A 21,198-nucleotide genomic window follows, 5' to 3' on the forward strand; every position below is an offset into this window, starting at 1 on the left:
TGGCGGGGTTTATTAAACTGGAGCAGATAAAGTTTGCCCTGAGAGGATCGGCTCAAGGGTTCACCAGGCGGTGGCAGCCATTTCTCGACTACCTAGGGGAACGTTAGAGGGAAGACAGATGACCAGCAGCAGCAACCCAGGGGGGGGGGGGGGGGGGGGGGGGTTTAGTTTAGTATAGGTCAATAGATAATGGGGTTTTGTTACTTGTGTATTGTTAAAAATTTCTATTTCGTTATTGTTCCGATTGTTTTGTAAGAGGGAAAAATGTTGGTTAGAAAAAATTTTCACTAAAATATATTTTTTTTAAAAAAAGAATGTAAGTTACCTGACAACCAGTTAAGAGTTTTTGAGGTTAAGGTGACACAGGTTTCCTGCATGCCTCTTTCCAGGCTGATGGATTGAAATAAATACACAATAAAAACAGAAATTGGCTAGCTGGAAGAAGACAAAGGGTGGTGGTTGATGGGAAATGTTCAGACTGGAGTCCAGTTACTAGTGGTGTACCACAAGGATCTGTTTTGGGGCCACTGCTGTTCGTCATTTTTATAAATGACCTGGAGGAGGGCATAGAAGGATGGGTGAGTAAATTTGCAGGTGACACTAAAGTCGGTGGAGTTGTGGACAGTGCGGAAGGATGTTACAAGTTACAGAGGGACATAGATAAGCTGCAGCGCTGGCAAATGGAGTTTAATGCAGAAAAGTGTGAGGTGATTCACTTTGGAAGGAATAACAGGAAGACTGAGTACTGGGCTTCTGGTAAGATTCTTGGCAGTATGGATGAGCAGAGAGATCTCGGTGTCCATGTACATAGATCTCTGAAAGTTGCCACCCAGGTTGAGAGGGTTGTTAAGAAGGCGTACGGTGTGTTAGCTTTTATTGGTAGAGGGATTGAGTTTCGGAGCCATGAGGTCATATTGCAGCTATACAACACTCTGGTGCGGCCGCATTTGGAGTATTGCGTGCAATTCTGGTCGCCGCATTATAGGAAGGATGTGGAAGCATTGGAAAGGGTGCAGCGGGGATTTACCAGAATGTTGCCTGGTATGGAGGGAAGATCTTATGAGGAAAGGCTGAGGGACTTGAGGCTGTTTTCGTTAGAGAGAAGAAGGTTAAGAGGTGACTTAATTCCAAAGAAAAGAAAGGTTATCAGAGGGGGGATTCGGCAGCCATGGCTGACAAAGGAAGTTAGGGAATGCATCAAAGCAAAAGAGAAAGCCTATAATGTGGCAAAGAGTAGTGGGAAGTCAGAAGATTGGGAAGGCTACAAAAACAAACAGAGGATAACAAAGAGAGAAATAAGGAAAGAGAGGATCAATTATGAAGGTAGGCTAGCCAGTAACATTGGGAATGATAGTAAAAGTTTCTTTAAATACATTAAAAACAAAGGGGAAGCAAAAGTAGACATTGGGCCGCTCCAAAATGACGCTGGTAATCTAGTGATGGGAGACAAGGAAATGGCTGAGGAACTAAATAAGTACTTTGCGTCAGTCTTCACAGTAGAAGACATGAGTAATATCCCAACAATTCCGGAGAGTCAAGGGGCAGAGTTGAATATGGTAGCCATCACAAAGGAGAAAGTGCGAGAGAAACTAAGAGGTCTAAAAATTGATAAATCTCCGGGCCCAGGTGGGCTACATCCTAGAGTTCTAAAGGAGATAGCTGAAGAAATAGTGGAGGCGTTAGTTATGATCTTTCAAAGGTCACTGGAGTCAGGGAAAGTCCCAGAGGATTGGAAAATCGCTGTTGTAACCCCCCCGTTCAAGAAGGGAACAAGGAAAAAGATGGAAAATTATAGGCCAATTAGCCTAACCTCGGTTGTTGGCAAGATTCTAGAATCCATTGTTAAGGATGAGATTTCTAAATTCTTGGAAGTGCAGGGTCGGATTAGGACAAGTCAGCATGGATTTAGTAAGGGGAGGTCGTGCCTGACAAACCTGTTAGAGTTCTTTAAAGAGATAACAAATAGGTTAGACCAAGGAGAGCCAATGGATGTTATCTATCTTGACTTCCAAAAGGCCTTTGATAAGGTGCCTCACGGGAGACTGCTGAGTAAAATAAGGGCCCATGGTATTCGAGGCAAGGTACTAACATGGATAGACGATTGGCTGTCAGGCAGAAGGCAGAGAGTTGGGATAAAAGATTCTTTTTCGGAATGGCAACCGGTGACGAGTGGTGTCCCGCAGGGCTCAGTGTTGGGGCCACAGCTGTTCTCTTTATATATTAACGATCTAGATGACGGGACTGGGGGCATTCTGGCTAAGTTTGCCGATGATACAAAGATGGGTGGAGGGGCAGGTAGTATGGAGGAAGTGGGGAGGCTGCAGAAAGATTTAGACAGTTTAGGAGAGTGGTCCAAGAAATGGCTGATGAAATTCAACGTGGGCAAGTGCGAGGTCTTGCACTTTGGAAAAAAGAATAGAGGCATGGACTATTTTCTAAACGGTGACAAAATTCATAATGCTGAAGTGCAAAGGGACTTGGGAGTCCTAGTCCAGGATTCTCTAAAGGTAAACTTGCAGGTTGAGTCCGTAATGAAGAAAGCAAATGCAATGTTGTCATTTATCTCAAGAGGCTTGGAATATAAAAGCAGGGATGTACTTCTGAAGCTTTATAAAGCATTAGTTAGGCCCCATTTAGAATACTGTGAGCAATTTTGGGCCCTACACCTCAGGAAGGACATACTGGCACTGGAGCGGGTCCAGCGGAGATTCACACGGATGATCCTAGGAATGGTAGGCGTAACATACGATGAACGTCTGAGGATCCTGGGATTATATTCATTGGAGTTTAGGAGGTTGAGGGGAGATCTGATAGAAACTTACAAGATAATGAATGGCTTAGATAGGGTGGACGTAGGGAAGTTGTTTCCATTAGCAGGGGAGACTAGGACCCGGGGGCACAGCCTTAGAATAAAAGGGAGTCACTTTAGAACAGCGATGAGGAGAACTTTCTTCAGCCAGAGAGTGGTGGGTCTGTGGAATTCATTGCCACAGAGGGCGGTGGAGGCCGGGACGTTGAGTGTCTTTAGACAGAAGTTGATAAATTCTTGATTTTTCGAGGAATTAAGGGCTATGGAGAGAGAGCGGGTAAATGGAGTTGAAATCAGCCATGATTGAACGGTGGAGTGGACTCGATGGGCCGAATGGCCCTACTTCCGCTCCTATGTCTTATGGTCTTATGGGATCTGGCACTATCACGGTGATCTGGTTTGGGATCTGGCACACTCACGGTGATCTGGTTTGGGATCTGGCACTCTCACAGTGATCTGGTTTGGGATCTGGCACTCACACGGTGATCTGGTTTGGGATCTGGCACTCTCACAGTGATCTGGTTTGGGATCTGGCACTCTCACAGTGATCTGGTTTGGGATCTGGCACTCACACGGTGATCTGGTTTGGGATCTGGCACTCTCACGGTGATCTGGTTTGGGATCTGGCACTCTCACAGTGATCTGGTTTGGGATCTGGCACTCACACGGTGATCTGGTTTGGGATCTGGCACTCTCACAGTGATCTGGTTTGGGATCTGGCACTCTCACGGTGATCTGGTTTGGGATCTGGCACTCTCACGGTGATCTGGTTTGGGATCTGTCACTCCCACAATGATCTGGTTGGGATCTGGCACTCTCACAGTGATCTGGTTTGGGATCTGACACTCTCACAGTGATCTGGTTTGGGATCTGGCACTCTCACGGTGATCTGGTTTGGGATCTGTCACTCCCACAATGATCTGGTTGGGATCTGGCACTCTCACAGTGATCTGGTTTGGGATCTGACACTCTCACAGTGATCTGGTTTGGGATCTGGCACTCTCACGGTGATCTGGTTTGGGATCTGTCGCTCCCACAATGATCTGGTTGGGATCTGGCACTCTCACAGTGATCTGGTTTGGGATCTGGCACTCTCACAGTGATCTGGTTTGGGATCTGGCGCTCTCACAGTGATCTGGTTTGGGATCTGGCACTCTCACGGTGATCTGGTTTGGGATCTGGCACTCTCACGGTGATCTGGTTTGGGATCTGGCACTCTCACGGTGATCTGGTTTGGGATCTGGCAGTCTCACAGTGATCTTGTTTGGGATCTGGCACTCACACGGTGATCTGGTTTGGGATCTGGCAGTCTCACAGTGATCTGGTTTGGGATCTGTCACTCCCACAATGATCTGGTTGGGATCTGGCACTCTCACAGTGATCTGATTTGGGATCTGGCCCTCTCACAGTGATCTGGTTTGGGATCTGACACTCTCACGGTGATCTGGTTTGGGATCTGGCACTCTCACAGTGATCTGGTTTGGGATCTGGCACTCTCACAGTGATCTGGTTTGGGACGTGGCAGTTTCACGGTGATCTGATTTGGGACGTGGCACTCACACAGTGATTGGTTTGGGATCTGGCACTCACACGGTGATCTGGTTTGGGATCTGGCACTCTCACAGTGATCTGGTTTGGGATCTGGCACTCTCACGGTGATCTGGTTTGGGATCTGGCACTCTCACGGTGATCTGGTTTGGGATCTGTCACTCCCACAATGATCTGGTTGGGATCTGGCACTCTCACAGTGATCTGGTTTGGGATCTGACACTCTCACAGTGATCTGGTTTGGGATCTGGCACTCTCACGGTGATCTGGTTTGGGATCTGTCACTCCCACAATGATCTGGTTGGGATCTGGCACTCTCACAGTGATCTGGTTTGGGATCTGACACTCTCACAGTGATCTGGTTTGGGATCTGGCACTCTCACGGTGATCTGGTTTGGGATCTGTCACTCCCACAATGATCTGGTTGGGATCTGGCACTCTCACAGTGATCTGGTTTGGGATCTGGCACTCTCACAGTGATCTGGTTTGGGATCTGGCGCTCTCACAGTGATCTGGTTTGGGATCTGGCACTCTCACGGTGATCTGGTTTGGGATCTGGCACTCTCACGGTGATCTGGTTTGGGATCTGGCACTCTCACGGTGATCTGGTTTGGGATCTGGCAGTCTCACAGTGATCTTGTTTGGGATCTGGCACTCACACGGTGATCTGGTTTGGGATCTGGCAGTCTCACAGTGATCTGGTTTGGGATCTGTCACTCCCACAATGATCTGGTTGGGATCTGGCACTCTCACAGTGATCTGATTTGGGATCTGGCCCTCTCACAGTGATCTGGTTTGGGATCTGACACTCTCACGGTGATCTGGTTTGGGATCTGGCACTCTCACAGTGATCTGGTTTGGGATCTGGCACTCTCACAGTGATCTGGTTTGGGACGTGGCAGTTTCACGGTGATCTGATTTGGGACGTGGCACTCACACAGTGATTGGTTTGGGATCTGGCACTCACACGGTGATCTGGTTTGGGATCTGGCACTCTCACAGTGATCTGGTTTGGGATCTGGCACTCTCACGGTGATCTGGTTTGGGATCTGGCACTCTCACGGTGATCTGGTTTGGGATCTGTCACTCCCACAATGATCTGGTTGGGATCTGGCACTCTCACAGTGATCTGGTTTGGGATCTGACACTCTCACAGTGATCTGGTTTGGGATCTGGCACTCTCACGGTGATCTGGTTTGGGATCTGTCACTCCCACAATGATCTGGTTGGGATCTGGCACTCTCACAGTGATCTGGTTTGGGATCTGACACTCTCACAGTGATCTGGTTTGGGATCTGGCACTCTCACGGTGATCTGGTTTGGGATCTGTCACTCCCACAATGATCTGGTTGGGATCTGGCACTCTCACAGTGATCTGGTTTGGGATCTGGCACTCTCACAGTGATCTGGTTTGGGATCTGGCGCTCTCACAGTGATCTGGTTTGGGATCTGGCACTCTCACGGTGATCTGGTTTGGGATCTGGCACTCTCACGGTGATCTGGTTTGGGATCTGGCACTCTCACGGTGATCTGGTTTGGGATCTGGCAGTCTCACAGTGATCTTGTTTGGGATCTGGCACTCACACGGTGATCTGGTTTGGGATCTGGCAGTCTCACAGTGATCTGGTTTGGGATCTGTCACTCCCACAATGATCTGGTTGGGATCTGGCACTCTCACAGTGATCTGATTTGGGATCTGGCCCTCTCACAGTGATCTGGTTTGGGATCTGACACTCTCACGGTGATCTGGTTTGGGATCTGGCACTCTCACAGTGATCTGGTTTGGGATCTGGCACTCTCACAGTGATCTGGTTTGGGACGTGGCAGTTTCACGGTGATCTGATTTGGGACGTGGCACTCACACAGTGATTGGTTTGGGATCTGGCACTCTCACAGTGATCTGGTTTGGGATCTGGCACTCACACGGTGATCTGGTTTGGGATCTGGCACTCTCACAGTGATCTGGTTTGGGATCTGGCACTCTCACGGTGATCTGGTTTGGGATCTGGCACTCTCACGGTGATCTGGTTTGGGATCTGTCACTCCCACAATGATCTGGTTGGGATCTGGCACTCTCACAGTGATCTGATTTGGGATCTGGCCCTCTCACAGTGATCTGGTTTGGGATCTGACACTCTCACGGTGATCTGGTTTGGGATCTGTCACTCCCACAATGATCTGGTTTAGGATCTGACACTCTCACAGTGATCTGGTTTGGGATCTGGCAGTCTCACAGTGATCTGGTTTGGGATCTGGCCCTCTCACAGTGATCTGGTTTGGGACGTGGCAGTCTCACGGTGATCTGGTTTGGGATCTGGCACTCTCACGGTGATCTGGTTTGGGATCTGGCACTCTCACGGTGATCTGGTTTGGGATCTGGCGCTCTCACTGTGATCTGGTTTGGGATCTGGCACTCTCACGGTGATCTGGTTTGGGATCTGGCACTCTCACGGTGATCTGGTTTGGGATCTGGCACTCTCACGGTGATCTGGTTTGGGATCTGGCAGTCTCACAGTGATCTTGTTTGGGATCTGGCACTCACACGGTGATCTGGTTTGGGATCTGGCAGTCTCACAGTGATCTGGTTTGGGATCTGTCACTCCCACAATGATCTGGTTGGGATCTGGCACTCTCACAGTGATCTGATTTGGGATCTGGCCCTCTCACAGTGATCTGGTTTGGGATCTGACACTCTCACGGTGATCTGGTTTGGGATCTGGCACTCTCACGGTGATCTGGTTTGGGATCTGTCACTCCCACAATGATCTGGTTGGGATCTGACACTCTTACAGTGATCTGGTTTGAGATCTGGCAGTCTCACAGTGATCTGGTTTGGGATCTGGCACACTCACGGTGATCTGGTTTGGGATCTGTCACTCTCACGGTGATCTGGTTTGGGATCTGGCACTCTCACGGTGATCTGGTTTGGGATCTGGCACTCTCACAGTGATCTGGTTTGGGATCTGGCACTCACACAGTGATCTGGTTTGGGATCTGGCACTCTCACGGTGATCTGGTTTGGGATCTGGCACTCACACGGTGATCTGGTTTGGGATCTGGCACTCACACAGTGATCTGGTTTGGGATCTGGCACTCACACAGTGATCTGGTTTGGGATCTGGCACTCACACAGTGATCTGGTTTGGGATCTGGCACTCTCACAGTGATCTGGTTTGGGATCTGGCACTCACACAGTGATCTGGTTTGGGATCTGGCAGTCTCACAGTGATCTGGTTTGGGATCTGGCACTCACACAGTGATCTGGTTTGGGATCTGGCAGTCTCACAGTGATCTGGTTTAGGATCTGACACTCTCACAGTGATCTGGTTTGGGATCTGGCACTCACACAGTGATCTGGTTTGGGATCTGGCACTCACACGGTGATCTGGTTTGGGATCTGGCACTCTCACAGTGATCTGGTTTGGGACCTGGCACTCTCACAGTGATCTGGTTTGGGATCTGGCACTCTCACGGTGATCTGGTTTGGGATCTGGCAGTCTCTGTGATCTGGTTTGGGATCTGGCACTCTCACAGTGATCTGGTTTGGGATCTGGCAGTCTCACAGTGATCTGGTTTGGGATCTGGCACTCTCACGGTGATCTGGTTTGGGATCTGGCACTCACACAGTGATCTGGTTTGGGATCTGGCACTCACACAGTGATCTGGTTTGGGATCTGGCACTCACACAGTGATCTGGTTTGGGATCTGGCACTCACACAGTGATCTGGTTTGGGATCTGGCACTCTCACAGTGATCTGGTTTGGGATCTGGCACTCACACAGTGATCTGGTTTGGGATCTGGCAGTCTCACAGTGATCTGGTTTGGGATCTGGCACTCACACGGTGATCTGGTTTGGGATCTGGCAGTCTCACAGTGATCTGGTTTAGGATCTGACACTCTCACAGTGATCTGGTTTGGGATCTGGCACTCACACAGTGATCTGGTTTGGGATCTGGCACTCACACGGTGATCTGGTTTGGGATCTGGCACTCTCACAGTGATCTGGTTTGGGACCTGGCACTCTCACAGTGATCTGGTTTGGGATCTGGCACTCTCACGGTGATCTGGTTTGGGATCTGGCAGTCTCGGTGATCTGGTTTGGGATCTGGCACTCTCACAGTGATCTGGTTTGGGATCTGGCAGTCTCACAGTGATCTGGTTTGGGATCTGGCAGTCTCACAGTGATCTGGTTTGGGATCTGGCAGTCTCACAGTGATCTGGTTTGGGATCTGGCAGTCTCACATTGATCTGGTTTGGGATCTGGCAGCCTCACAGTGATCTGGTTTGGGTCGTGGCAGTCTCACAGTGATCTGGTTTGGGATCTGGCACTCTCACAGTGATCTGGTTTGGGTCGTGGCAGTCTCACAGTGATCTGGTTTGGGACGTGGCAGTCTCACAGTGATCTGGTTTGGGACGTGGCAGTCTCACAGTGATCTGGTTTGGGACGTGGCAGTCTCACAGTGATCTGGTTTGGGATCTGGCACTCTCACAGTGATCTGGTTTGGGACGTGGCAGTCTCACAGTGATCTGGTTTGGGATCTGTCACTCTCACAGTGATCTGGTTTGGGATCTGGCACTCTCACAGTGATCTGGTTTGGGATCTGTCACTCTCACAGTGATCTGGTTTGGGATCTGGCAGTGTCACAATGATCTGGTTTGGGATCTGGCAGTCTCACAGTGATCTGGTTTGGGATCTGGCAGTCTCACAGTGATCTGGTTTGGGATCTGTCACTCTCACAGTGATCTGGTTTGGGATCTGGCACTCTCACAGTGATCTGGTTTGGGATATGTCACTCTCACAGTGATCTGGTTTGGGATCTGGCACTCTCACAGTGATCTGGTTTGGGATCTGTCACTCTCACAGTGATCTGGTTTGGGATCTGGCAGTCTCACAATGATCTGGTTTGGGATCTGGCAGTCTCACAGTGATCTGGTTTGGGATCTGGCAGTCTCACAGTGATCTGGTTTGGGATCTGGCACTCTCACAGTGATCTGGTTTGGGATCTGGCAGTCTCACAGTGATCTGGTTTAGGATCTGACACTCTCACAGTGATCTGGTTTGGGACGTGGCAGTCTCACAGTGATCTGGTTTGGGATCTGGCACTCACACGGTGATCTGGTTTGGGATCTGGCACTCTCATGGTGATCTGGTTTGGGACGTGGCACTCTCACAGTGATCTGGTTTGGGATCTGGCACTCTCACAGTGATCTGGTTTGGGATCTGGCACTCACACAGTGATCTGGTTTGGGAATTGGCACTCTCACAGTGATCTGGTTTGGGATCTGGCACTCTCACAGTGATCTGGTTTGGGATCTGGCAGTCTCACAGTGTTCTGGTTTGGGATCTGGCACTCTCACAGTGATCTGGTTTGGGATCTGGCACTCTCACGGTGATCTGGTTTGGGACGTGGCACTCTCACAGTGATCTGGTTTGGGATCTGGCACTCTCACAGTGATCTGGTTTGGGATCTGGCAGTCTCACAGTGTTCTGGTTTGGGATCTGGCACTCTCACAGTGATCTGGTTTGGGATCTGGCAGTCTCACAGTGATCTGGTTTGGGATCTGGCAGTCTCACAGTGATCTGGTTTGGGATCTGGCACTCACACGGTGATCTGGTTTGGGATCTGGCACTCACACGGTGATCTGGTTTGGGACGTGGCAGTCTCACAGTGATCTGGTTTGGGATCTGGCACTCTCACACTGGTTTGGTGCGGTGAGCGGTAGCCGCCGCGGTGGTGCCTGGGAGGTGGAGTTCCCGCTGCCGCGCCTCCCCATTCAAAGCGACACTTCCGCCGCGGCGCCGGAACTACAGGTCCCAGCACACCCCGCGCACCGGTTTCGCCTACCTGCTGCCGCCGCCGGCTCGGGACTGGGGATACACGGTGCGGATGGGGAAAAGTCCCCGGGCCTTTGCACCGCTCCTCAAGCACAGGTTAAACATCGCAGGTGGTTGTGAATAAAAGACAGTCGGGGTGGACTCCAGCGGGACTCTGCTCAGCTCCGTTTCCCCAGCAACGCGGGCGGCGCCATCTTTAATCCCACCCACAATCCCCAGCGCGGGGCTTGTTTTTAATTAATTATTGCTGTTGTTTCTCACTCCACCTCACACCAAAGGACCCGCAATGTGAGCCAAGAAGGAAGGCCAGGTGGAGGTGCCTTTGTTTTAATTCATTTATGTGGCAGTGAGGTCACCCTGGAGGTCAGAGGTCGCATCTGTGTGACGTCGGCAATGAGAGCTGTCATTTGTGTTGGATTGTTTTTGAGAAAGGGATAGAGAGGAGAGATTGATAGAGAGAGAGAAGGAGACAGAGAAATAGGTGAGAGAGATACAGCGACAGACAAACAGAGAAAGAAATAGAGAGGTGTAAGAGAGAGAGATAGGTGTGATAAAGAGAGAGACACACACACACAAAGAGAGGTGGGAGCAGAGAAAGAGAGAGGTGCAAGACAGACAGGCAGAGAGGTGTAAGAAAGAGATGTGAGAGAGTGAAAAGAGAATACAGATAGAGCAGAGAAAGATAAAAATACAGTTGGAGAAAAAAAAAATGGAGATAGAGGGGAGAGAGAAATAGAAATACGGGGAGACAGAGAGAGAAAACTAGAGGTACGGGGAGAGAGAGAAATAAAGATACGGAGTGAGAGTGAGAAATAGGGATACGGGGAGAGAGAAAAATAGAGATAAAGGGTCGGAGGGAGGAACAGAGATACTGGGACGGAGGGAGGAATATAGATAGGGGCAGAGATAGAGGGAGGGAGAGAGGAAAATAGAGATACGGAGGGAGGAATAGAGGAACGGGGAGGGTGGAATAGAGGGACGGAGGGAGGAATAGAGATCCAGGGTCGGAGGGAGAATAGAGATACGGGAATGGAGGGAGGAATAGAGATACAGGGACGGAGGAGGGAATAGTGATACGGGGGGGGGGGGGAAGAGAGAAATAGAAATACAGGGGGAGAGAGAAATAGAAATACAGGGGGAGAGAGAAAAAGATACAGTGGAGAGAGAGGGAAGAAAGATACAAGAGGAGGGAGAAATACAAAGGAAAGAGAGAGGAGAAAATTACAAGGGTGGAATAGAAAAACAGAGACTAAAAGAAAAGGAGTAAAATACAAGAGAAAGTGAAATACAAAGAGATAAAGGGGAAAGAATGCAAGGGGAGGAAGAGATATAATACAGCAGAGAAAGATACCGGAAAAGGGGGAAAACTACAAGGAGGAGAGGGAGATACAAAACAGAGTGGGAGATCAATACAGGCGAGATAAAGATACAGAGGTCAAGAAAGAAATAAAGGTAGAGAAATACAGGCCCAGAGAAGGAGAGTGAGAAAAGGGCAGAGAAATGCAATCAGGAGGAAAACGTGAGATTGAGAAGGAATTGTCTTTTAATAAGATCAGGAGGACAGGCAAAGGACAGAGCGAGTAAATGAACAGACAGCGAAGATCAGCAGGAGAAACATAGAATATCAGGGAAAGACCGGAGGCAGAGAGAGGGGAGTGGAGAAAGAAAATCAGGAGCAATAAGAGAGGTCCGAGGGAAACCTCAGCAGGAAACTTAATCAAGGGAAAGCAAATGAGAAGAGGCAGAAAGGCCACTGGCGGAATAACCAAGAGCAGACACAATCAGAGGAAGATGAGAGAGCACGAGCAGCAACCAGCACACTGCTGACACCACAGGAAGAGGGAGAGGGTTGGAATCCCAGTGGAAAAACAGAGACAGCAAGGAGAACCTTAAGAAAAACAAACCGGGGGGGGGGGGGGGGGGAAGAGGGTGAGGTAAACAGCAGGCAGATGTAAACAGACTGCATGAGGAATATAAATAGGGACAGAGGCAGACAGCAAGAGGGACAGGCAGCCAGAGCACACACAAAACAGGAGTGAGTGAGAGAGACAGGCGGGATTGAGCAGGAGCTGCCCCGCTGGGACCCTGCACACAGCCCAGAGAGCCAGGATTACAGGACGCTGACCTGCCACTGATCAACTCTAACCGGCACAGCAGCAAAAGCAGCCCGGGGTGGAGGAGGTGCGGGGGAAGCATGTCCTGCTCTGCCTTCCAGCTGGCCTGGGGCTGATGGAAGGGGGGTAGAGAGGAGCAGGGAATGTCCTCTGCTCTCTAGGCCACACAGAGAGGGGGAGAGATTGACACACACACAGCAGCAAGGACGGGGAAGGATGGCACTTTGCACCATTGCAGCGCGGTGACTGCCGCTTCCACAGGCTGCTGGATGTGTTAACAAGGGGGAAGCTGCATTGTTTAGCAGAGCAGTGAGGGAACCCCTCCCCAGCTTGGGGAGAGGGGGGCTGCTGACTGACTACAAGATGTCACTGTCTGTTCCAAGGATGTCTCCAGGTAAGGCAGAGAGCCATGTGGCTGGTTGTATGTTGTGGGGAGAGATGCGGGGGGTCGGTGTTGTGGAGAAGAGGGGGGGAGCAGCTGGTGCAGTCTGTGTGTGTGAGAGAGAGACATGAGGCAGGAATGCAATCCAGCGTTTTGTGCAAGGACGTTCTGAAAACAAGAGAGGCCGACCTTGGCTGCTCAGCTCGCCCTCCACAGGGAATGTTTACTCCCTCTCCCTCTGGGAATGTCAACCCATTCCCCCACCTGCAGTGTGCCAGTCTCTAAAAGTTGAGCTCAAGGAGGCACAAGTAGGAGACACCAGCCTATAGGTCTGTGCTGAGTCAGCTGCCCTCGGCCTGGGCATGACTCCAGTCGGCCTCAGTGCCCCTTGGGTTAGGGAGGGACGGAGGGCAAAAAGCAGGGGTCCAGCTGGCTATCGGGGGGCCTGTGCTGAAAGCTTTGTGTGTGTGTATATACAGAGATTGAGTGATGCCAACCACAGTCACATAGCTGCCAAGGCTCACACACGGAAAATGGCCACTCAGGCCCTAAACTGGGGGACAGCAAGTACCAGCTGTGGCCCAGCGATAGCCGTCGATTCACATTTACCCATTGTATTGCTGTTGTCTGTCAGTTATCAGTGTGTATTTAAATTCAATTCCATAATGGTGGAGTTTTGCGAGTTACTTTGGGTGGCGCAGTGCAAAGGTGGGACAGGAAGGGAGATTGGACTCGGACAACGACCCTGGTCCCCAGTCGATTATTTAAGGGGAACACTGCCCCTTTGTTATAGGTGCTCCATGTGGATTTGAGAGTTGATTTTGTGTGAGGGAGGTACGGTAGCATAGTGGCTTAGCACTGTTGCTTCACCGTGCCAGGGACCCAGGTTCGATTCCCAGCTTGGGTCACTGTGCGGAGTCTGCACGTTCTCCCTGTGTCTGCGTGGGTTTCCTCCGGGTGCTCCAGTTTCCTCCCACAAGTCCCAAAAGATGAGCTGTTGGGTGAATTGGACATTCTGAATTCTCCCTCTGTGTACCCGAACAGGCACCGGAATGTGGTGACTAGGGGATTTTCGCAGTAACTTCATTGCAGCGTTAATGTAAGCCTACTTGTGATACTAATAAAGATCATGGATTATTATTATTATAATATTAGTGGTGATCTGAGACACTACAGCCTCAGACTAACCCACCCCCACCTGGCACAGGACTGTCACTTCAAGCCAGAGCGTGCGGTTTGTGAGGTCGCGTGAGCTGGTTTCTGTGATCATTATGTGAGAGCCTGAGATAGATTGGATCATTATGGATCATTAGCTGAGAGCTATCTGGCTCGCACCGTTCACGGCCTCATTGCTGAGATGGCACTGTGTCACATCTCCAGCGCTGCAGTCCAATAATACTTTCATAGTTCAGGCTCGACAAAACGTGTAATTTGCTGTCTGTTTATGTTAATTGAAGCGCGGTGAGGGGATTCCCTTGAGTGGCAGTTGTTGCACAGTCTGACTGAGTATCACAGGCTCCTGTGATAGGATAGGTGTGAGCTGAACCAAATGGTCTCCGTCAGATGTAATGATCTGTGGGACAAAAGTCATTCAATATCAGATACCTATTTCAATAATCTGTTCAAAATTGTAGTTTCACCAGAAGTAAAAGAGATGATATACTTCTTATTCTGTACTGTGCACTGGGACAGTGTTATCAAGGGCAAATATCCTCCTTGTTCTTTACTGTGTGCGTACAGGCAAGCTTAGGGAGTAAAGTAATAATATACTCCTGGCTCTGTGCTCGACAAGATGTTGGTGTGGCTCTGGTAGATTGGCCATTTATGAGATGTGGAAATCGATGCAGGGCCAGCGTTTATTGCCCTTCAACTGAGGCCATTTCAGGGGGCACTTAAGAATCAACTCCATCGCTGTGGGTCTGGAGGCATATGTCGGCCCGACCGTGTAAGGACAGTAGATGTCCTTCCCATAGGATTAATGAACCAGAGGGGTTTTTACGAAAATCAATGATCGTTTCATGGTATTCATGAGATTTTAATTCCAGATTTATTTTGAGTTTAAATTCCATCACCTGCCGTGGTGGGATTTGAACGCGGATCCCCAGAGCATTTCCCTCACCTTTCCCATCTCACCTGTTGACATGGTCTCTCCTCAATCACTGACTCCAGGAGCGAATTCCACAGCCTTGCAATTCTCTGGGGAAAGAGTTTCTCCTACTCTCTAACCTAAATCTCTGTGACGTTTTATTTTGTATCCATGTTCCCTCCTCCCAAAACTGCCAGCGCTACATCCCTATTCAAAAAGGGAGGGAGACAAAAAAGCGGGTAACTACAGGCTGTTTAGCCTAACATGTATTGTTGGAAAATGTTGGAATCAGTTAATAAATGAAATGATAAGTAATAGCAGCACATTTTGAAAATCATAATCTAATCAAGTAGAGTCAGCATGGCTTCATGAAAAGGAAAGCCCAGGAGAACCAGTAGATGTATTGTATTTGGGCTTCCAGAAGGGGTTTGACAAGGTACCTCATAAAAGGTTAACACGGACTGCAACTGTTTACAATACATATCAATGACTTGGAGGAAGAAAGAGAATGTACCATTGCTAAATTTGCAGACAACACAAAAATAGGTGTAGAGACCAGTTGGGAGAGGGGTACCAGACATGGTGTGGGGGGGGTGGGGTGCAGACATGTGTATAAGCTACAACGGATCGCTGATTTGGAAGTGGATTTCCCATGCCAGGAGAAGTTAGTCAGTTACATTTGGGGCTATATCTGTCGCTTCTGGCAAAGCAGCACCGACACACCGGGGTGTCCCGGGCAAGGGAATCTAGAACTAGGGCCACACCGTGGTTAGCACTGCTGCCTCACAGTGCCAGGGGCCCAGGTTCAATTCCGGCCTCGGGTCACTGTCTGTGTGGAGTCTGCACGTTCTCCCCGTGTGTGCGTGGGTTTCCTCCGGGTGCTCTGGTTTCCTCCCACAGTCCAAAGATGTGCAGGTTAGATGGATTGGCCATGTCAAATTACCCTTAGTGTCCAGGGATGTGCAGGTTAGGTTATGGGGATAGGGCGGGGTGAGTGTGGGATGGGGGAGTGGATCTAGAGTACTCTTTCGGAGAGTTGGTGCAGACTTGATGGACCGAATGGCCTCCTTCTGCACTGTCCGGATTCTATGAAATTCTATATTAATAGGTTAGGTAAGAGGAGTATAATGAGGGAAAATCTGAAATTTGTTTTGGAAGGGTGAACAAATGAAAAAACTGCTATTACTTTAAAAAGGAAGGCAAATGGAATATTGCCCTTATTTCAAGGGGGTTGGAATATAAGAGTCGGGAAGCCTTGCTGAAGCTGTACGAGGAGCTGGTGAGACCACATCTGGAGCACTGGGAGCGGTTTTCATAGAATCACTATGGTAAAGACGGAGGCCATTCTGCACCGACCCTCTGAAAAAGCAGGCAACCTAGGCCACGCTCCTACCCTATCTCCAGAACCCAGTAATCATACCTAACCTAACCTTTTGGACACTAAGGGGCAATTTATCATGGCCAATCCACCTAGCTTGCACATCTTTGGACTGTGGGAGGAAACCGGAACATCCGGAGGAAACCCACGCAGACACGGGGAGAAAATGCAAACTCCACACACAAAGCCACCCAAGGCGGGGATTGAACCTGGGCCCCTGTGAGGCAGCAGCGCTAACCACTGTGCCGCCCCTGTTTTGGTCCCCTTATTTCATGGAGGCGGTTCAGAGAAGGTTCACTCAGATGATTTCCAGTCTGAAGGGATTGTCTTGGGAGGAAAGGTTAAACAGGTTGGAATCTACTCATTGGAATTCAGAAGAATGAGAGGTGATCTCATTGGAACATGTCGGATTCTTGTGGCGCTGATAGGGTAAATGCTGAGAGGATGTTTCCGCCTCATGGGAGAGTCTAGGACCAGAGAGCTGAGTCTCAGAATAAAGGAGAGCCAATTTCAGACTGGGAGGAGGAGGAATTTCCTCTCTCAGAGGGTGGTGAGTCCGTGGAACTCCTCGTCACAGGATGCCCCCGGATGCCACATCGCTAACGCAGCAAAGAAAGTGAAGGAATCGCGTACTTCGGATCCCTCTGCCTCATGGGATATTTCACCCCACATATCCAAAGACACTGTACTGATGTAGCATTAGGGTACAGAGGTGTTGTCGACTGTCCCACGATTTGAGGATGACATCTCCTCTGATCAGGTCAATTTAGTGCTGCGTCAACCGGACACTCCATCACAATTCAGTGTACAGCACATTCTAATCCTGTTCCTTTATTTTAGTTATCCCCACAGGTCAGATCAGAGGAATATGATATAATATGGCACGGTTTGAAACGTACCAGGAGTACCAGCGGCTGGGGGCAGAAGATTACGAGGAGGATTCCCCACCAGGTGAAGACCTGTTGGTACATGTTCCAGAGGGACTGAAAGGTACAGCGCATAATTCAGGCTTCCATTTCTCCCTGATTCACCTGCTCCCTGCTAATTAGTGTGACAAATGTAGCCACTGTGGCTCCTGTTGCCTCATGTTAACAGCACTTCAGCTACTGAACCATCTCCTGCTTACCACTTGAGCATTTAACAGCCATTTTATTTCTTCCATAAAACACACACATTTATCTGTGTTTGTGAGTGTGTCTCTGTCTGCTGAGTGTGTAAATAGTGAGAAACTGTTCCCACTTCAGAGAGCATCATGAACTAGAGGACATGGATTCAGAATAATGGGCAAAGGGAGTAAATCCCATAGAATTTACAGTGCCGAAGGAGGCCATTCGGCCCATCGAGTCTGCACTGGCCCTTACAAAGAGTACCCTACTCAAGCCCACGTATCTACCCTATCCCTGTAACCCAGTAACCCCCACTTAACCTTTTTGGACACTTAAGGGCAATTTGGCATGGGCAATTTAGCATGGCCCATCCACCAAACCCGCACATCTTTGGACTGTGGGAGGAAACCGGAGCACCCGGAGGAAACCCACGCACACACGGGGAGAACGTGCAGACTCCGCACAGACAGTGATCCAGCCAGGAATCGAACCTGGGACCCTGGAGCTGTGAAGCAATTGTGCTAACCACTGTGCTACCATGCTGCCCCCAAAGGTTTTTTTCCCGTCTGGCGGGTTGGAGTCTGATGCAAAGTTCCTGAGAGGGTGATGGACGCCGATTCGATCGAGGTATTCAAAAGGAAACTGGATTGCTGTCTGAAAAGAGAGAATGTGCAATGTTCGGGGGATAAGGCAGGGGAGTGGGACGAGGTAGAATGCTATTTCAGGGAGCTAGCGCAGACTGGGTGGGCCGAATGTCCTCCTGCACTGGAGATTGTAATTCTGAGGTGTGTATAATTATGCTGAATGGCCTCCTCTGTGCTGTACCCATGACTAGAGCGTGACTTTTATCCCCTCCTATTCCAGCCCACCATTCCAATTGTCTTATTTACCCTTTACTGTACCCGTTCATGAAATTTTAATGATCTGTGTACCTGGACCCCAAGTCTCTTAAGACCCCCACTGTTTCTAGTTTTTCATAACTTAGGGACAGCACGGTGGCGCAGTGGTTAGCACTGGTGCCTCACGACGCCGAGGTCCCAGGTTCGATCCCGGCTCTGGGTCACCTGTCCGTGTGGAGTCTGCACGTTCTCCTCGCGTTTGCGTGGGTTTCGCTCCCACAGCCCAAAGATGTGCAGGGTAGGTGGATTGAACACGCTAAATTGCCCCTCAATTGGAAAAAATGAATTGGGTACTTAATTTAAAAAAAAAAAAAAAAAATTTTTTTAAAAGTTTTTCATAACTTACAAAATACCCAGTTCGGCACTTTTAATGGTTCGAAGTGGATGATCTCTTGTTTTCTTACATGGGGATCCATTTGCCACTGTTTTACCTGTTTACTTGATTTGTCCATCGCTCTAAATGTTTCCATCTACATCACTCAGAATACTGCTTACCTTTCTGCCATAGCCAAATTTGAGTAATTAGCTTTCTGACCCATCCTCCAATTCATTCATAAATATGGCGAGTAGTTTTTTATTTTATTTTTTTTCTTATAAATTTAGAGTACCCAATTATTTTTTTTCCAATTAAGGGGCAATTTAGCATGGCCAATCCACCTAACCTGCACAGCTTTGGGTTGTGGGGGTGAAACCCACGCAAACACGGGGAGAATATGCAAACTCCACACGGACAGTGACCCAGAGCCGGGATCGAACCTGGGACCTCGGCGCCATGAAGCAACAGGGCTAACGCACTGCGCCACCGTGCTGCCTATATGATCAGTAGTTGAGACCCTCCCACAGATCCCTGTGGATCGCCAGTACCTGCCTATAATCCTTACCCTCTAGCTCCTGCTTCTCAGCCAGATTCCTGACCTGAGAATTAATTTGCCTTCCATTCCATGGGTTTCAACTTTAGCTAACTATTTTTAAGAGGGACTTTATTAAATTGCCATCTGAAGACCATATAAATTATGAGCTATCTGCTACTTTGGTCACCTCTTTAAAAGCTTCATTCAGGTTCACCAGGGATGACCTGCTTTTCAAAAATTCATGTTCATTCTCTCTGGTTGGCTGACATTTCCAAAGTGTTCCTTCACCCAGTCCTTAAATTTGATTGTACCCATTTCCTGACAATGGATGTTACTCTAATTAGTCTATAATTCCCTCTCTCAACTTGCTTACCATGAGACATAGGAGAAGAATGAGGCCACTCGGCCCATCGAGTCTGCTCCGCCATTCAATCATGGCTGATATTTTTCTCATCCTCATTCTCCTGCCTTCTCCCCATAACCCCTGACCCCCTTATTAATCAAGAGCCTATCTATCTCTGTCTTAAAGACACTCAATGATTTGGCCTCCACAGCCTTCTGCGGCAAAGAGTTCCACAGATTCACCACCCTCTGGCTGAAGAAATTCCTCCTCATCTCTGTTTTAAAGGATCGCCCCTTTAGTCTGAGATGGTGTCCTCTGGTTCTAGTTTTTCCTACTAGTAGAAACATCCTCTCCACGTCCACACTATCCAGGCCTCGCAGTATCCTGTAAGTTTCAATAAGATCCCCCCTCATCCTTCTAAACTCCAACGAGTACAGACCCAGAGTCCTCAACCGTTCCTCATACGACAAGTTCTTCATTCCAGGGATCATTCTTGTGAACCTCCTCTGGATCCTTTCCAAGGCCAGCACATCCTTCCTTAGATACGGGGCCCAAAACTGCTGACAATACTCCAAATGGGGTCTGACCAGAGCCTTACACAGCCTCAGAAGTACATCCCTGCTCTTGTATTTTAGCCCTCTCGACATGAATGCTAACATTGCATTTGCCTTCTTAACTGCTGACTGAACCTGCACGTTAACCTTAAGAGAATCTTTAAATAGGTCCCCTGAGTCTTGCTTTTTCCTTATTCGTTCATTGGATGTGGGCGTTGCTGTCAAGGCCAGCATTTAGTGCCCATCTCTAATTGCCCAGGTTGAGAGCCCTGCGTGTAGCTGAGGCAGAAGATCAGGCATGATCTTAATGAACGGCAAGTTCGACGGTGCAAATGACCTACTCCCATTCCTATTTCTTATGTTCGTTTGACTTGGGTGTGCTGATCTTCGTACCCAAGACACAAATATAAATGATTTGGACAAAGGGGCCTTGGGTATGGTTGCTGAATCTGCTGGTCGGTGAAGAGGGGAAAATTGGGGGGATGCTATCTAGAATCGGGAGCAACGCCGAGATCTCAAGTGGGGCTGGAGGAGATTTCGGAGATAGGAAGGGGCAAGGCCATGGGGAGATTTGGAAACCAGGATGAGAATTTAAAATTATCGCCAATCCAACGTAGCCCTGCGCGCACGGGTGAGATTTGGTGTGAATTAGCACACGGCAATGAGGTTTTCAATTCCCTCCTGTTTATGCAGGCTGGAAGCTTTGAGATCAGACAGAAGGGCACTGGAATGGTCAAGTGCACAGGTAACAATGGCATGGACGAGGGTTTCAGCAGCAAATGAACTAAACCAGGGCAGACACTATGTTGTGCAGCTCGATGTACAGCGAGAGTTGAATGCGGAACTGGCTAATTTTATTTTTGTTTTTTTACAGATTCGTGGCATCATATTAAGAACCTAGATAATTTCTTCACACGGATATCCTTTTTGAACAAAGAGATTGGGCTTCTACTTGTGATTGTGAAAAGAGTGCTGTGTACACGGAATGGAGTGATCCCTCTGCGGTGAAGCTGAGCACATGGGGTGGGGGGAGGGAGGGTAGGGGGAGTGAGGGAGGGTGTGGGAGGGTGGGGGGAGTGAGGGTGTGGGAGGGTGGGGGGAGTGAGGGTGTGGGAGGGTGGGGGAGTGAGGGTGAGGGAGGGTTGGGGGAGTGAGGGAGGGTTGGGGGAGTGAGGGTGAGGGAGGGTTGGGGGAGTGAGGGTGAGGGAGGGTAGGGGGAGTGAGGGTGGGGGAGTGAGGGAGGGTAGGGGGAGTGAGGGTGGGGGAGTGAGGGTGCGGGAGGGTGGGGGAG

At 49.4% G+C, this 21,198-nt stretch overlaps 2 protein-coding genes across 2 annotated transcripts in view; one reads left to right on the plus strand and one right to left on the minus strand.

The window, feature by feature from the left end:
* Nucleotides 1-10,413, minus strand: part of abcb8 (ATP-binding cassette, sub-family B (MDR/TAP), member 8) — a 166,597-nt gene extending 156,184 nt beyond the window's left edge. Inside the window, exon 1 of the mRNA XM_072468563.1 lies at nucleotides 10,205-10,413. Coding sequence (XP_072324664.1) covers nucleotides 10,205-10,299 — 95 coding nt within the window. The 5' untranslated portion in view covers nucleotides 10,300-10,413. The remainder of the gene's footprint in view (nucleotides 1-10,204) is intronic.
* A 41-nt stretch (nucleotides 10,414-10,454) lies between these two features.
* Nucleotides 10,455-21,198, plus strand: part of atg9b (autophagy related 9B) — a 125,069-nt gene continuing 114,325 nt past the window's right edge. The window contains exons 1-3 of the mRNA XM_072468608.1: nucleotides 10,455-10,510; nucleotides 16,995-17,144; nucleotides 20,782-20,825. Coding sequence (XP_072324709.1) covers nucleotides 17,033-17,144; nucleotides 20,782-20,825 — 156 coding nt within the window. The 5' untranslated portion in view covers nucleotides 10,455-10,510; nucleotides 16,995-17,032. The remainder of the gene's footprint in view (nucleotides 10,511-16,994; nucleotides 17,145-20,781; nucleotides 20,826-21,198) is intronic.

This window comes from Scyliorhinus torazame, chromosome 11, assembly GCF_047496885.1.
Source record: "Scyliorhinus torazame isolate Kashiwa2021f chromosome 11, sScyTor2.1, whole genome shotgun sequence".
NCBI classification, from domain to species: Eukaryota; Metazoa; Chordata; class Chondrichthyes; order Carcharhiniformes; family Scyliorhinidae; genus Scyliorhinus; species Scyliorhinus torazame.